This window comes from Camelus bactrianus, chromosome 13, assembly GCF_048773025.1.
Source record: "Camelus bactrianus isolate YW-2024 breed Bactrian camel chromosome 13, ASM4877302v1, whole genome shotgun sequence".
NCBI classification, from domain to species: domain Eukaryota; kingdom Metazoa; phylum Chordata; class Mammalia; order Artiodactyla; family Camelidae; genus Camelus; species Camelus bactrianus.
In genome coordinates this window covers 33330218-33348743 of record NC_133551.1, presented here as the reverse complement: position 1 = coordinate 33348743, position 18526 = coordinate 33330218, and the positions used below count along the sequence as shown (strand labels likewise).

At 34.4% G+C, this 18526-nt stretch overlaps 1 protein-coding gene across 12 annotated transcripts in view; it reads right to left on the bottom strand.

Moving 5' to 3' along the window:
• Positions 1-18526, bottom strand: part of DOCK7 (dedicator of cytokinesis 7) — a 176819-nt gene that overhangs the window by 51963 nt on the left and 106330 nt on the right. For 8 of the 12 annotated variants that reach the window (XR_012511209.1, XR_012511208.1, XM_074376357.1 and 5 more), the window contains 9 exons: positions 15003-15095; positions 13721-13810; positions 12673-12768; positions 10839-10979; positions 10628-10741; positions 8979-9149; positions 6923-7062; positions 1289-1458; positions 107-261 (listed from right to left, as the gene is read on the bottom strand). Coding sequence is in view for 10 of the 12 variants with exons in the window: in XM_074376357.1 (XP_074232458.1) it covers positions 107-261; positions 1289-1458; positions 6923-7062; positions 8979-9149; positions 10628-10741; positions 10839-10979; positions 12673-12768; positions 13721-13810; positions 15003-15095 (1170 nt within the window). In the remaining 2 variants the exon portion in view is untranslated. The remainder of the gene's footprint in view (positions 1-106; positions 262-1288; positions 1459-6922; positions 7063-8978; positions 9150-10627; positions 10742-10838; positions 10980-12672; positions 12769-13720; positions 13811-15002; positions 15096-18526) is intronic. The other 4 variants (XM_074376352.1, XM_074376353.1, XM_074376354.1 and 1 more) reach the window with 1 other exon arrangement.

Sequence of the window (18526 nt, the reverse complement as noted above, 5' to 3'; positions counted from 1 at the left end):
GAATACTTTTGCATCAGCTAATACCATAATCTCAGTCATTTAAGGGTATATCCTTGTAAAAATCTGTCTTTCCAGAAAAAAGCTTCTGTAGGAGGGTTATTTTTACCGCTGATGTGAGGAGGAAACTACCGGGCCTTGTCAGCTGAGGAACTGATGTTCCTGCAATTGCCATGGCAACTGTCTGGCTTATCATGCTTCCGCTCTCACTTTCATAATCATCGGTGGTTATACAGATTGGTCTTCCTCGTTGATTGTGAGTTTCTGGAAAAAAATAACCCCAAAATAAATGAATGAAACTTCTTTTTAGCTTAATTAACAGCTATTGAGCTGCAATTTCCTTTCTTATTCTCCTTTACTCTTCAAAAGAAAAACCTATTAACATATACCGCTTATCATGACATTTACATTTTTAAAAAAACTTAAATATTTCAAACGTTAACTCTTTCCTATAGTAATATTTATAGTTTCGTAGAGAACTTCAGCTTGCTAATAAAAGAAGATACAATAATAATCATAAAAAAATTTCTGCCTTCAAATAAGGAAACCCATTTTAGTGATCAAAATACTGAGAAAACTACTCAAATATTAGTCCCTAAAAGCAAAGAGTTGGCTATCTTTGTATCACCAGCACCTACTGAATTTCTTAATACATAATAGGTACCAGGAATTTTTAAAAATTGAACTGGAAGTACTTTATCAGGTTAATTGCTAGTTCAAATGCAATCATCAGTGCTTTTTTAGGGCAAATGAAAGAATTTAAGTAAATTCTAAATATGAAAGCAAGAGGAATAAAATTTTGTGGGTTCCAGTTTTAAAAAGCAACATAACTTCAAATTATGAACCCAGTATTGGCAATAAACATAACTCTTGTTATTTGGGTGAGTATTAATTTCAATTATATGTATACGAATAAAATTGAGATTGAAAGTAGTAGACACCTGGTAAATTTTCTATTTTTTTTTCTTTAGATGCTCACATATTTTTTCCTTCAGATTAACAATACATACTCATACACAAAAAAACCCTATTTCCAAATAGGTAGGTATAGAAATGATATAAAATTATTATTTAAAAATTCATTGTAAGAACTACTTATAGAAACTTTGCAGTGAATTCTCTCACATAGTCAAGTTTTTCAGTAATATGTTACTATTTACAGTGTACCTATGTCCTTGTAAATTTCCTTATGTTTCTTTTCCTAAAATCAGATCTTTATCTTTGAGATATTTTCTAATACTTTTAAACATTGAGATTTGCCTTGAAAGTTTGTCTTACATATACTAAGTACCTGTAAAATCATACAGCTGAGGAACGGTTTCCATGATAATGCCAATCAGAGGCAGATACAACATAGCCACCCGAGCCTTTATCTGGGGGTCAGAGTACCGTGGGTCTGAGTCATGACTGGATAGTAAATTGTGTACCATATTGATGACTTTCTTATGCAATCCAAACAGTCTATTTAAAAAGAAGATGAAGAAGCAGTTGTAGTAAGGTCACAAAGATTAGTCAATATCTTTAAAGCAAACAGTAAGCCATGGTACTGAATCAATGGTGTTCAACTTAACTTAGCCACATATTTGCATGTACTCCCATAAAACACTTCTCATTTTAAAATTAATGAATACCCCCCAAAATAAGTAAGTAAAATAAAATGAATGACTGTCTGTAGAAAATAAGAATTGAGAGGAGAGGAGAAACTATACAAATTCACTTAGGAGTAAATGTGAATATTTTTACATTAACTCCTTACTTCATTTTAATATTAAATAACTTAAGACCAGTTATGGCTATATTTTAAGGCAAAAAAATTAAATTTTAAGTAGCTATAAATTTTATTTCATCAAATAAAATCGTTTCACATGTACCAAAAATAAACTTTCATTTCCTTTTTCTAAAGGAAAAATCCTCTACCAAATGGATTATATAGGTCATAGCTGGGGTTGCCTCTGACCTCTCTATTTAAACTGAATTTTCTTGTTCATTTGGGCCCTTACAACATTCTATAGTCCCAGACCTGAGTTTCAACTGGGCTAATACACTAGTGAGGATCACTCTCATCCTCATATTTTTTTGCCTCTCTTCTTAGAATCTTTATCGCTACCAAATCATCTTTTGTCTCAGAAAAAGTTGTACCTTCTCTAAGAAAGTGGTTTCCTCATATGTCTATAAATCCCATCTTTCTTTATAGTTTCAATGTCCACCCTCACTGAGTTCTTCCTTTCTTCAAATATGCCTTTCCTATCTTAAAAATACACATTCACTTGAAACTAGTTTCCTCTGGCTTATACAGTATTTCTCTCAGTAATAAACTATTACATGATTTAGCTACTAATAAACTTCCTGAATGTGCAATCTACATCGACTGTTTTTTCCATTTATTTCCTAATATCAACTCTTTCTCTGAAACTAAAAGTTTCTGAATGCTTAGAACACGGTACTATAGCAGCTTCATTTTATAGCTAAACGATTTTTTTCTAAGATACTTAACCTCTGTTTCCCCGAGTATGAAGGTAATAACCTATTTCGTAAGTGGCTGTGAGAATTAAGTTACATAATTTGTGTAACATGCTTATTAACACACTGCCACTCTCAGTAAATAACAGCTTTTCTCTTTCAAGATCACATAGCAGATTTAAAAGCTAGGATTTGAACTGGGTAGTCTTCTTCCAGGGCTCTTGATCTTATCTGCTGGAGAGTCTTTGGCCGGAGAGTCTTTCTTTTTCCTGCCAGATTTTTATTCAGAAAGTATATTTTTAAGTACTGTCAAGAACTACATCTAATGGACAAACCTCAGATTTCTTTTTCTATCTCCCTACTTGACACTTAGTCATCTTTTATGTTTTCATAATTTTCAATATTTTCTCCAAATAGTTTCCACTCTTCCTCACAGTCTCTGTCATTCTTCCAAAGTCTCAGAGTCTGGTCATTTGCTTTTTATGTTCTCCCTTTCAACTTCTTGTCTCATCAGTGATGACTCCCAAACCTGGGTATGTATTCCCTGTCTCTCAGCAGCTACCAGCCCCAGATTTTAACTGTCTAAACTTTATTCACTCATCTTTAGGAAATCTTTTCATATGCCTACACTACTCGATCACATTCAGCCATTACATACATACACACACACACACACACACACACACACTAATGCAAGACCTGTCATAACTTATTCTAGATGCTGAAGATAAGACACAGTCCTTAAAGAGCTTGCTCTAGCAAGAGAGAAACACAGACATAAAAATAATAATTCAATGTTACAAATGCTATAATAAGGGTGCTAATCTTCTATATAACTATGTACTATAAAATTTACATTTAACCATGGTATATTTTTCATAGTTATAACTTTCTAACTATAATGAAAGTTTCTAGAGAGCAAATCTTTGGTCAATATCAGAACATATTATTGCCACTCAAGGAATTAGTCTTGATTACTTAGCAAGCAGATGGAGTAAAAGGAAAAAGATTCTTCTCAAGCGTCTAAGACAATTTATGTTGTATTTTATCTATATAAACAAAAAATATATAAAATTTAGAGATCAGATGTGAGTCTCTCACAGTTAATCATTCACTTGTTGAATTAATTAATATATACTAATCAAGTGCCCACTTTGTACCAGACACTATTCTAAAGGCACTGGGAATATAATGGTGCACAAGAATGACAAAGTGCCTGCTCTCATGAGCTTACATTCTAACGGGAGGAGAAGATAATAAGCAAACTTCTGGTAAGTGCCTCGTAGAAAATAAAAGTGTTATATGGTTAAAAATGATTGTGGCAAGGGCAACATTGCTATAATTCAGATTGGGTGGCCAATGACAGTCTCACTGAGAAGATGCTATGTAAGTAGAGACCTGAGGAATCACAGGGAAGAAATGCCTATGTGGAGATCTTAGGACAGTTTCAGCACTGCTTCAGGCAGAGAAAAATCCAAGGGCAAAGGCCCTAGGGTAGGAATGAGTCGGGCCCATAGAAACAGAAAAAAGGCCAAGGTGGCTAGATTTTAATGTGAGGAGGAAAGAGAGTGGCAGTGTAGACAAGAGCTAGCTAGACATACAGGGCTCGGAGGTCTATTGTTAAGTCTGGATTTTAAGTGCTATTTTAAAAGCATGCATTTTCAAGTATTTTAAAAATTAAAAGTGTGTGCTTCTAAACACATTGAAGAGTTTTGAGCAAGGAAGTGATATAATCTGATTCTTTAAGACCATGAAGGCTGCTATGTAGAAAAGGGATTTTAGGGAGGAAAGAGTGGAAGCAGGATTAGGGGAGTAGCAGTGGAGATGGAGAGAAGTAGCTGAACTCAGAATATATTCTGGAGGTAGCACTAAGGCATTTGCTAATGGACCCGGTGCAGGAAAGAGTGAGAAAAGGAGGAAGCCAGCTGCAGTAACAGCTAAGGTGATAATCCTGCATACTACTATTGAAAGCTCTTCCAGTTACCTTTTTTAATCGAATAGACAAAGAAAAAATAATAGTGAACACAGTTATCACTGCTTTTGGACTTCATAGAAAATCTTTCCAAGTGTCAAAGACCAACTTCGAACACTACCTTGAAAAGGTAAGAAAAAGCAGTAAAGAAGCCTTTCAAAAGTCCTGTACTGTTCCACAGAAATGTATCTATTTTAATAGAACTGATCCTTGACGTGAGAAAGAAACCTCATCGCAAAAATAGTTAACTGTTAGAATTCTCTATTCTTTGTTATTCATTGCTGAACACCTACACAACATCCACTTCACCTGTCTTCCTTCCTAATAAAAAGCAAAAAATTTCAAGCATGCATTTCTAACCTCTATGACTCAGGGGAAGCTGACTCCACCCCCAGTTTCAGGAGTAGATCCAACTAGATCAGCCCTGCTACTTAAAGCTGCCGGTCAGAAAGCTGTTTCGTTGCCAGTCTGAGAAGAGATAAATGTTTGTTTTTTTCCTCTTTTTCATTGTTGTTGGGTTTTTTGGGGGGTGGGGTGGGGGGTGATTTGGTTTATTTATTTATTTTTAAACACAGACACTGGGGATTGAACCCAGAACCTCATGCATACTAAGCATACGCTCTACCACTGAGCTATAGCCTCCCCTGCAGAGATAATTAAGGAAGCAATGAATTGATTTACATTTAAGATGGTCTACAAAAAAAAAAAAATCATACGAATTAAATATTGTTTAGTAACAAGTGATTTACATTTAGGCATGAGCTCCTCATCTTGTGCTCTACAACAAACAACCCATGAGCCCATCACCAGTCCAAGCACCACATTTGAGTAGAAGTGATCTAATGCATCCAGGAACCTGGCATTGCTCTCGTGACTATAACAGTACAGTACGATTTGGCAAGTGAGCCAAATCAGTCCAAAGGACAGATGTGCACTGCATGCTTGGGAAGAGAGTTTTTCCCTCTCCCCTCTGCTGGACAAGAACAAGTAAGAATTTAATCTGAATTGCCAGTTCAACTACTGTGAAGTCATGAGAGGCACAGAAACCTCAGGCTAAAGCTGAGGCTTCCAGTAGAAGTAGGAGATATAAAGAACCAGAACCCTGATAACATCATAGAGCTGCTGATTGTAATGTGCTAAAAACCTTATCTTTCTTCCAATTATGACATAACAAATATCCTTCCTTTAATAAAGCTGGTATGAAGAAAGATTCTGTATTTTTGGTAACTAAAAATATCCTGATATATCAAGTAAAAATATTAGAAATATAGATTCAAATGTTTGAGACATAACAGTTATTAAAGAGAAGTAGTATGTTTAGAAGTTGTTTTCAGAGTGATTTTTTTCAAACAATGGACCTTTTTACCCCCAAATGAAAATATACTCATTTATCAATGGCAAAATATAAAAGTTGTGCCAAGCAGGGGTGGGAGGCCCAGAGTTTCACCCACCTAGCCTGTCCTCACCCATACTCCAAGGTCTGCACTAAAACCCCATTCCACGTGGAAACCCATTAAGCACCCCTTCAGAACCCTACTGTCCTGCAGAGCAATGTGAAAAACTGCTTCTTAAAAACCCCTAAAATGAGAAACCACTGTTATTAAAAAAAATGCATGCCTTTCATTTGTAGAAGATTTAGCCTTTCACAATTTATTAAGCATTAACTATGTCCCTGACTAAGCTTTACAAGCCTCCTCTTTCACTCTTTCAACAAATACGTCACAGGATTCTTATAAAACCTGCTCAAAAGTATCTCCTTTTGTCCTCTGGAGCTCTTACTGGAGGTTAAACTGCATTATAAACTCTGAATGATCCTATTATGAGAAAAGTTGAAGAAAAGAAAAAGCAACTATTGCCCAAATGAGTTATGGCCATACAGATTTCTGAAAACAGCTATTAAGACAGAAGTACCCTATAGTGATGTTAGGTCTCAACATATTTATAGAAAAGCCATTTCTATAAATCCAACTCATCAGACATACACTCTTCTTGCCATATCAATTTCTAAAAATTTTTTAAAAGTGACACAATCTTGGAAGTTTTTAAAACCTAATGTATTTGTTCATAGGGCACATTTTGTAAGTAAAACACTACACAGGATGATGGCAAATGATAAATTTTCCTCACAAGGAATCAAACAGATGAGTCTACTTTTCTTAATGGAAATGTGCCTGCTGCATATCAACAAACCTAAGTCTGTCTATGAATATGCACAAAGATTTTATGTACCACTAAGAAGGGAAAAGATACCTACCACATAAACCATGATGCAATTTATTGATTTCAAGACAAACCTCAAATTAAGAGATGACAAAAATGGCTTTCTCAAAATTGGTTCAGTACAGAAATAACATGAGTATGGAACTTAATGAACAGAGAAGTAGAAGAAGAGTGGTAAAGAGTTCTGATTCCTAGGAAGTTAAGTGGGACACTTCTGGCCCCATTGTCCAAAATAAAATCTGTACTCCACGAGGCAAAAACTGGTCTACTCACCCTTCAGCATCAGGGTCTAGAATGACAGCCAGCTCTGTTAACACAAGTCCTGCCAAATAATGCTGCTGGCGGAAAGGCACAGACAATTCAAACATATTTGCAATCTTCTGGTCTTGTACATTGGTGGAAAACCCAGAACTCTGTTTGGGGGTGAGGTAGAACAAAACTATAACTGTGCAACAAAGTATTTTATAGGCAAAGCATTACAACAAATGAGATGTGAGCATTATCTGACAGTGAGATAAATTTTTTGTTTATTTGACATTTCCATTATTAACACCGGAGAAAATAACTGCTCTTACTTTTGATATAGCAAAGATGAAATAACGCTTTCCATTATTTTCAATTTCCTTTTTCTCATATTAAAACTTTTCTGTCTGCTTTTTCCTTTATACTTTTAGCCACTTAGTGTTTCAATATCATACTGTGAAGGAAAAAAAGGAACTAAATCCATGATATATTATGTACTCACAGCTGAGTACCAGAGAAATATTCATAGTCAAGGCTATTGGTTTTCAGAGAAATTTCAAATACTAGTAAAATTGTTCTTCAGGGAAACTACTGTCTCCAGAAAATTACTATCATTTGTGGTCCAGTCGCTGAGTTTCAAAAAGTTTTTTAATGCTACAAGATAGTAGTTCAAGGCAAGGTGTCCTCAACTGCATCACCCTTTAATCCATATTCAAGACCACCCACGTGAGGTTTCTTGGAAGAACAGACTTCAGATTTCTCCATGGAGAAATCATCTTCCTAATAAGTATATAAAACTATTCTTGGCTTCCCCAAGAGAGTGATGTCTCTGTCATCTATTAGAATCTGTAAATTATGTAGTTAGATGAGAAAGTAGGGAACAAAATAATGAAAGAAATTCCATTAATTTCTTGGCTGAATGAGATGCTCATCAGGGAGTCAGGTGTGTGAAACACAAATGTGTTTCATTAAAGGTATGAGGAACTGAACCTATGGTTAATTTGTCCTTGAATGTGTGGCCACATCTTTGGCAGAGGATGGGGGAAGAGAGCAAAAGACTAGCCTCATTCATTATGGGAAGAAGTGTGTGCTAGCTAGGTAAAAGCACGTGGAAATAGGCTGATCCTTAAGAATTTTTGCAAAGGTAAAATGTAAAGTTGTGGGTGTTCTCTGATGTTTTCCAATCTTTCTACGTAAAGTTAAAAACTTTCTTTTATCAAGCACCTGAGATTGATCTAGGCTAGAGAATTACATTCAGGAATTAAATATCTCAAAAAGAAAATTACAGAGTTCAGATCAACTTTGACTTTACACATTAATAGCTTAAGGAAGTAGCCTGTTTGCCTCAGGGATTATATAGCAAAAAAAATGTTTCACTAGAAGGGAACATCCAGGCTTCTCTGATACTAAAACTACAAAATCCCTTCATTTCAATCTGTATGACAGGACACATAATAATTGCTACGATAACCCTTTGTCATCTTTAGAAAAACTTTAGGCACCCTGTGAAAACCCATCAACACCCATCTAGTTTCCTTTGGGCTCTCTGGATACAGAGAGGGCTTTGCCAGACTGCACTGTAGTTTGACTTCTTTCTCTGCCAAATTATGCTTCATCTCCCTTCCTTTCACAGGTAATAAACATCTTGCACCCCAAACTCAGTCTGTATCTGCCTCAAAAAAACCTCACTTGTGAAAACATCTAATGTGAGTTTATGCACGTGAATTCACTCACGTGCATAGATCAGTAACAAGAGTACAACACACTGGTTAGAACTTGGGCTCCAGAATAAAGCCAACATATGCCATGGTTTGAAGACTAGCTCTGCCACGTCTTACTCTGTGACCCTGGGTAAGTTACTGAGCTTTCTGTGTTTCAGTTTTTTCATCTGTAAAATCAGGATAATAATAGATCTTACCTCCTAGAGCTGCTCCGAGGAGTAAGTGATTAATACTTATAAAGCATTTAGCATGCAGGCTATCATACAGCTATTATTCAGTCATGTCATTTATCATGTTTTCCAGTGTTTAGGATGCTTTTTCACAAATGTAGACTTTAAAAACATTTTTGCATATGTTTTGCATACCTGAGATGTTGCAGAAGAAACAGAAGGTGATGGCGATGCAGGTGGAGTAAGCAGGCTGCAGGGTAAGTTTAAGGTAACATAGTGCTCGTGGCTACAGATGATTCGCAGAAAATCGAGCCTCAAGGAAACCAGGATACTTGGATTTGGTAATGAATAAAGCTTTGAAGACACCTTGTAAGCATTGCATAAATAAGAGAATACCAATTGAATATATCGTTTCTCTAGTATCAACACCAGAATGATGGATTAAAGAATTAAAGAACAGTACTCAGTGGGCAGTTTTGGGTTTTGTGGTTTAAATAACAGTGTCAGCTTTTTCCACAGTTACTGCTAAAATTAAAAATTTGGAACTACAAGAGTTACTGTATAAATCTACTGACTATGTGCATTCTTAAAGCCACATTCTTATATTTCCAATAGAGCATTAATATTTCCACTTCTCAAAGATATACTTTATGAAGAATAAGTATACCACCAAAATAAATACATAAAAGAAATTATCCACTTTTTACAACACCTTGTGTTAACACATATTTATAATTGCCTATTTTCCCAACTACATCATTAGCTACTTGAGGAGACATATGTAAACTGACTTATTTTAATAGTTTAAGCATTCCTAGAATCTAGCTCAATGTTTGGCAAATGTAGGAGGCCAATGCTTGAAGAATAAAGACAGGACAGGTTTGGGGAGCAATAATACATGAAATTCCAGGAAAAAAGTAAAAATAATACACAGTGTTGCAAATACTTTCAAATAGCTCAGTGCCCCATGCATAGTTTTAACTTCTCTATTAAAAGAAACTTACAATAATGGCATCCAATAGAAAAGATCTTCAAAATTCTAAGTATTAGACTGCCAAATAGCATTTTAACCAGGAGTTCCCCAAAAGTAATCTGTGGACCAGAAAGGAAGTGCTTTACCAGCACTGCGTCCCACACTCCCCACATCCAACACCTCAGTAATCCTGGGATGGGACTCAAAGATTTGAATATTTTTAAATCTCCTTTAAAAAGTAATTCTAGGATAATTATGCAGCTCACTATCCAAATGGCCCATCAGGACCAATTACTAATGTTTTCTAAAAGCCAGGTTTCATTAACCAGTTGATAAAAAATTTAAAACAAAACGAGTTGTTTGCAGAAGAGTTCCAGGATACTCTTAGTTTAGAAAAAGCAAGATATGAATGATATTTAGGACTTGGGTAAACATCTGCCCATGATTCTAAACGCTACAATGTAGAGGGCTTCATTGTGAGGAATACATAGAAAAAAAAAAAAAATCACTCAAGACACAGAAAGTTGGGTTAGCTGTTCATTCAGAAAAAATGCAACTGTTGCACGGCATCTTGGGGTGGCTTTACTAAATTTAGACTGCTGACTTGATGGCATACTTCTGAATGGGCATTAAAGAATCAAGAGCAGGCTGGTATAACTGAAGGAAAAGCCACCTGTCCTGAGAGCAGTTTGTCATGGTCCTATGTCCTGATAAATGTAACTTATTTTTGCCTTACTAGTAAAAAGTATGCTACTTCTTAAAAGCATCACTATATAAAATGTGTTCTTTAAAGCCTCTTTGCTCTAGCCCTAAAAAAGCAAATACAGTATTTAAATTATTTGATTACTAATTATTACTAATTATACACTACCTGTTTATAGCAGGTCTTTATAAGGCTAAAGACAAATCCTCTGTCCATAACAGACAACAGATCATTGAGAAAGAATGCAAGGCTTGTGTTAAGTCTCTCAACCATTTCTGTGTCCTAGGAAACAGAATAAAAAGGAAAAAAAAGTAAAAATACAACAGCTTAATGTGTGCTTGAAAGACAGATTTAATTTAAAAAAATAAGTTATCATTACCTTCTGAAATCGTGAAACTATATCACTAGCAATTGTGCTGACAAGAGCAGCAATGTCATCCATGAAACGTTCTGGAAAACGACTTTTCCTTGGTGCATCAAGTTTATCATTAAAGTATAAATGGTGCACCATGCTCTTTACCTGAAAAAAGAAATAAGCCATTAGTTTAATTTCTTATGGATGTAATTAACAGTTAAGAGTTAACAGACTCTAAACATTGGAGTTGTTTTTTTTTCAACATACAACGTGATTTAACAGATGGCTAAAATATTTTTAACCCCTTAAATATTTTGAAAAAGTTCCCTACATTATTTTGTATTCTCTAAAGAAATAAACAAAATACAACTCAATCATGGTATCACCTTCATAAAATTATCCTCATATCAATGGGAAAAAAATTCTGGGTATGTCAACAGAAAAAAAATTTATCCTTTGAAATTATTTTAAATCTTTCCAAGACTCAGCAATTTTGCCATTCCATGTCCTCCCAACTGTAAGCGTTGAGAGGTTAGAAACCTTGACTACACTTTATCTTTAGCATCTAGCATCAAATGGCATATGGGGGTGTCCATTAAATACTGATGACTAAATATTAAGAATAAAATGTTAGGTAAAAATTAAAGTAGTTTCAATTTACAAAATGCCTTTAGATATAGATTCTTATCACAACAATGTGGTAGCAGTAATAAAGAATTTTAAATTAAGGGAAATTAAAGATAAGGTTTTACAGTTAGTAAATAGCAGAGTCAAGTCTTAAACTACATCTTTTTGACTATTTTATGCTTAAGAAATCTGGACAGACATGTAAGACTATTTCTTTAAAAAGTTAAAATTACTATTTTGATCTTATATTAAAAGCACACGTACAATTTGGTGTTTATTCTCTAGGGAAAAAAAGGAGTTGCCTATCACTTACATATGGTCCCTGATTTACTTAATTTTTTGTAAATTAGTATATCTCTAGAAGAAATGTCTTCTTATCCTCAATATAAGTAACATTCAATGCTGAGAATGACTCTATGGCATACTCTGGAACCTCCCATTGTTTCTTTTCTTTCTCCCTTTGTCTCTTTTGTTGTTGTTGCTGTTGTTTTGCTTTCCTTTGTTTCTTAGTAATATTTTTACATAATTTTTTGGGAATAAAAAGTTTCAATGATTTCAGCTTTTCAGTGGTTAAAGAGAAAGGTCCCCAGTGCCAGAATGCCTGAGTTTGAATCACAGCTCTGCTGTCTACAAGCTGGGTATACTTAAATCAATCTCCGTGCCTTGGGAATACCTAGCCAAAAGGGCTGTGTTACCACACTGTACGGACTTAATGTACACTGCTTTTGTGTATATATGTGTTGTGTGTGCATAAATAATTATTAAAACATTAATTCATTTATTTGTTTCTAATATCATTTATTGAAATAAGCCAAAAGTGTTGCTTTTTCTTATGGCTGTGACTAGCATTTCCCTAATAGCTTTCCAGCCATAAAAGCAGTAGGTAGGTATCTATAAAGCTCTTTTTATCTGCTTTGGTGTGAAATCAGCAGTACTGCCATTATATACTAGCATGTTCAGACTAAGAAAGATCATATCACAGGTTTTCTTTAAAAAGACAGCTAGCTTCTGCAACCAACTCTAAAAATAGTTAAAATTAGCTTTATAACTCCATCTGAACTATGCTGATTGTCCACAGTGTCTATTTAGAGATGCAGCATATGTCGTTTTGTCTTGGAGGCACACGCAAAACCGTAAGATGGACAACAGAAAAAGATTTCTAGGATATAAATAATGAGCTCACATATTTGATAAGGAAAATAATACTGAAGAATGTGTTTAGTTTGCTTACCATTAACTCAAAAAAGAACCAGGCTTGTTGCAAAGCTGATTCCCGAATGCTTCCACTGCAAACAACCCACTGCAAAGCCAGCTCCTCGTGAAAAAGCTATCCAGAAGTAAACACAAAGTTATTATCAACGTCAAGTCCACTGATAACACAAACCAAATAATAATACAACTATAAATGAAGATATAATGAGAATAAGCAAAATAAGGCGTGTGAACCATTCAATGATGCAGTGAGGACACCCATTAACGAAACGGCTATTTATACATGTAAGACAGTGGTATGTTGAACAGCTGAAAAAATTACATGTTATCTTGCAGTAAAATGTAATTTTAAAAGGACAGGTGGGAAACAGCCTCCTAAATTGTACCTGCAAACAGAAACTAGACCGAAAACTCACAGTTACAAACAAAATCTTGTTTGTGCCTTAAACACATATTTCAGTATATGCAAATACATTCATGAACTTTGCTGGTACAATTTAGGAAATACCTTTAAAAATTTAAACTTTGATATAAGCCATTAATTTTCAAGTTTTTAGGTATTTAAATTCTTTTTATTAAAATAGCACAAATTTCCTGCCTTGTAATGGATATGCATAACAAAGCATTTGCAAAATAGTGTATATTAATATGAAAAAGGACTAACAAAACTGTGCATAAGGGAAGCAAATCAACATATCTTACTAAGAGTGATAATTTTTCTAACTCATCTTCCTTTCCCTGGAGATTTAAAACACAAAACAGAAGCAGTTACAGAAACAGAATTAAGAGTGATACAATTTTTGGTACTAAAAAGTGATGATCAAATTTAATTCACTAAACTCTAAAACAGTCAACCTCAAAGATATAAGCATTATAATAATGTAAAATAGCCTACACTTGAGAGGTATGCCCACAAAAGCATCGGACAAGCACTGCTTGCTCAAGTGTATTTTTAAACACAATGCAATTATCACGACATCTCATACTGGTAATGGAAAGAAACATTACATCTATTTAACTGTTAGAATTATTTTCCCCCTATATGGATTGTCTTCATATGAATCTACCTTTTTAGTTGGTAAGCGTCCCGTTAATGTTTGTAAGAAACTTGACGTCTCTGTATGCGAAGACATACGATTACAACTTCGATCCATAGCCTATGGAGTGAAGATGAATGAATGACGAGATAACATTAACGTCTGCCGTGGATGACTTTGCAGCTCAAGGATTACACACAATTTTTTAAATAAAGTTTTACTGTGGTTTCAACAACCATCTATTTTACTGCTCATCATCTTATTTCACCATTTTAAGCTGCTTTAATGACAATGCATTATAAGTATCAAAATGGCTTCTATATATTTTTAGTCTTTAAAAGTTGGGTATTTTAATGATTATACAAATTCAGAGTGCTGCAAAGAATGAAACTTTTATCTGTGTGATCTATACACATGCACATATCTAGTAAGAAAATGTAAAAAGTAAAAACATACTTCTCACTGGTCTCAGATCTTAAAAAGAGAAATGAAGAATTTTACATTTAATAAAAAGTTAAAAATTTAGAATGGTTGCTTTCATGTTTCACTATGATTAAAAATTACAATTCAGGTTTGTTATATACTATATTAAGTATAAATCATTTATATATTAAACTTGCAATTAAATTTTCTCTTCAAGAACAAGAGCATTTTCCTCCAAAGCCAATACACAGATGAGAAGCATATTTTGAAGAATCATGCAATATTAGCTATCAAGCAACTAGACATAAGTAAGCAAAACTTAGTACAAATAACTTGCAACAATTTCATACTTTGCAACACGGTACAAATTTAAGCAGATTTTTGCTTCTGGTATTTAATCTTACAGCATGGGGATCATATACTGTTCACATTTAATTTCAGCTTAACCAATAGTTCTAGTCAGTGATTATGAAGAGAATGACAAGATAGCAAATGCTAAATGAAAATGAAACAATAGCTACACTTTAAACCAAAAGCAAATGGAAAACCGTCAGTTTTTTCCCACGCAAAATCTTAAAATTCCTACTGAAGAGGCGCTACCCCGAAAGTAGAAACTGTTATCATAGCCATGAATTGCATTAAGCAGCAGGCACTGAAACATCAATGGCGTGAACAAGGAGAGAAGGAGACAGGAAACAGGAAAGAAGAGTATTACTGATGCAACTGGTGGTATTCATGCAGAGCAGTTGGAAAATGTGCTACATAAACAAAAATACACACTTTTTAGTGATTAAAAAGCAAGCCACTGAAATCATAGTATATACTAAAAAGTAATGTTCGAGAGGGAAACATCAGCAGCCAATAAAGAAACCTCTAATATAAACACCACCTGTGTTGATTCTGTACTTGGACTGGGGTTGGATCCCCATGGGGCAGCTTTTGGACCACCAGTGTTAACCCAGGAATTGGAGCGATCTAAACCCTGAGCATACAATAGAAAGCAGTTGGAAAGGAAAGAAATATTACATGTGGCATGCTACATATTTAAAGAAATCCAGACTTCCCAATGCAAACATGTTTTTAATTAGTACTGTTAAAGCAACCAAATTTTTTAGGCACCTATAGAGAATTAGTTCACCAAAATTATCTTACTACATGTTTTAAAAATCATGAAGAAAATTAGGCATAGCATTTAAAGTTAATTTCTCTTTATATGAAGGGATCACCTTGAAGCATCAACAACTGAAGTTTCCACAGCACCAACCTCCCAAACTGTCTTTAAAGATGGTGTAAGTTAGCAAAACACAACTACCTCAGAATCTAACTAGGGTTTAAAGGAAAAAAATGGAAGAAAAACATTCCATTCTTGTCTAAAAGACTTTAATTTCATTCCCTCTGTCATCAGCTGAAAACTTCTGTATAGTGATACCCCATGATTCTATTTGAATTTGCCTCCGCTTTCACTTTCTTTTAGGGACCAATAAGGGAAATTAAGTAAAAATATTAAGAAAGAAAAAAATGTCCAATATTTGGTCCTTCCTAAAAATGATGGCAGGCTTAGGGTTGTGCTCAGTTTTACTGTGCTTGTTGAAATTAAACACAATGCGCGACTATTTTTTATAAATGTTGTAAGGAAAACATTATGCTGGGCTGTCTACAGGAATTATATCTTCATCATCACTATCATTAATTTAAAGTTAATTTAATATGCTACTAATGTGTATGACTAGAAGCGACTTATGTCTTTCTCTCGAAGAGATTATTATGATCCTAGGTGAAGGGAACTGGGAATTTATTTCAATTTCTTAAACCTGACCGACCACTAGAATCACCCAAATTATAAAATTCAGATTCCTAGAAATCCTGAGTCAGCAATAGGCCAGCACCTGGGAATCTAAAAGAATTGAGCAAATTATAAGGGATTTTTAGAGGACTATTGAAGACAACCCAAGGCAAGCTGACTGAAAATACCAGGGCATGAGTATGAACCCAAACAAGAAAGCACAAAAGGGACGGTAAAGGACAAGACAGAGTGGTAACAATGGTAATCAACAGTATGTAGACATTAGTATCACCTGGGAAGGTTAAGGAACAACAACTACTACAAGTGTGCAGGCCCTTACCTCTAATCAATTACATACGAATCTCTGGGTGTGAGGCCCATGCATCAGTATTATGGGAAGGGAAGGGAAGGGAGGCAAGGGGAAGAAGTAGGGAGGGAGGAAGGGAAGACGGGAGGGAGGGAAGATAAACTACTAACTTTCAAGGACTTAGGTTTCAGGGAGAATTTTTCCCCTTCTTTTTCCCTATTTTTTTCCAAAAATACAGAAAAGTTGAAATCATGATATAATAACTACCCATTTCTCCTCATTTTTGACACTGAATGAGTAAGATGAGAGTTGAAGTTCAACTCCAGGTTCTCCAGCTTACTAATTATAAAATCTAAGGTAAATTATCTAATCTCTTTTTCAGTTTCTTAGCTACAAAATAGGAAAGATCAAATTAAATAATGAAAGCAAATCACTAAGCACAATGTCTCAAATACAGTAAACTCTTAAAAAATACTCTGAACAAAAATTTGCCATACATGTTTTTTAATGCTTCCTAGCAAACTAGACAATATTCAAATACTCATAAAATTATGTAATCAGATTTGTTTAAAATAAAATATTCCATTTTATGAGGTATTAATAAAGACTTTACAGAATCAATACATTATTTCAAATAAAAGCAAATCAGCACACAATATATTTTTCAGATAAGTTAAAACAAAAATTTTCACCAGTCTCCCAAATTATGTCACTACTCATGTTACAAAAATAACAAAATACAAGCATCTGATTTTCATAAAAAGAAAAACTATAACTTTGCTGTACTCTTAAGTTCACTTTTAAACTCCTTGCTTAATAATTTCTTTTAAAACTAAGGCACATGCTAATAAGTAATTTAAGAATAAGCAATAAATCTCTTTGGGCCATTAATTATACATTATATCCACAATGCTGAGGCTCTGAACAGTTATCTTAAGCCAAAGCTAACTATTTAAAGAAAACTGGGGGCCCATTATTTTGTAAAGTAAATAATTTCCATAACATTTTTATGCCATAAAGCTAAGAATTATATCAAACAGCCTTCAGTTAAGCAAATTCATCACTGATATTTACTAATATCATAACTATGTTTACGTATCTCCAACTAACAGATTAACAAATGTGTGTGCATGTGCATGAACGTGTTTTTGTTTTGTTTTTGCCAAATCTCTGTAACATTATTTTGTCCCTTAGACACAGACTCCTTCCTTGAGCAAGGCCCATGGTGTTATTTGACTTAACATCAACACAAAGATGTGGCTTTATATCAACAAGTCCTCAGCACAGAGGACTCAGTAAGCTATGCACATAGTTAGCTCTCATTGTTTGAAAAATAAATGAAAAAAAATGGAAGATGATACATTAGAAACTATGTATCAATGTAAAACTTCACTAGCATTTGATTAAAAGCAATAAAATTCAAACGTGATATAATCACATATTTACATAATTGAGTATTAGAAGGACATTGCTAGGCCAAAGAAAAGATCAGTTTTGGCAAAATAATTATGAAAAAGGTGTCACAAATATGGTTTTACAGCCACTAGAGTAATAAAAGACTGTTGATAGTATTTTTGAATTTTAGGAGTTCTGCACTTTGTATTAGAAAATGAAGTCTAACCAGAACTTTCATAAAACTCAATCTCTTAAGATAATTAATCCTGATAGCAAGAGGGCAAACAAAAGCATAATTCAATTTTTTTAAAGTTGTTTACTCTTGTTAGTTAGGGATACTCACTGCTTACTAACATTCATTCACTGGATAAATATCTTTTGAGCACCTTCCATACGCTGGACATAATAGGTGCTTTGGATGCATTAGTGAACAAATATCCCTGCCCTCATGGAGCTTATACTCTCATAAAGGGAAACAAACACCAAAAAAATAAATATATAGGTAACTAGTTTATATGCTACATTAAAAAGTAGTAAATGTTTTAGGTCAAAGAAACAGAATAAGAGGATGAGAAGTCACCAGGACAAGACTGGGGAGAAAAACACACTTACACATTTAAATATAAGACGGTCAGAGTAGACCTCATGGAGAAGGTAGTCCTCTCTGTAAAGACTTAAAGGAGGTGAAGGAGTTAGTCATAGGAGGACCCTGCTTAGGGAAATGACATAATCCAACTTAAGTTCTGTTTGTTTGTGGCAAGCTTTTAAAGCATCGTTCTGGTTGCTACATTGAGAAGTGAGTGTAGGCTGGAAGCAGGGAAACCATCTTTAAGGCTATTACATTAATTCAGGGAGAGATGAGGGTAGTTCAGACCAAGTGGGAGCACTAGAGGTGGTGAGAAGTGGCTGTCCCTTTAACATATATCCA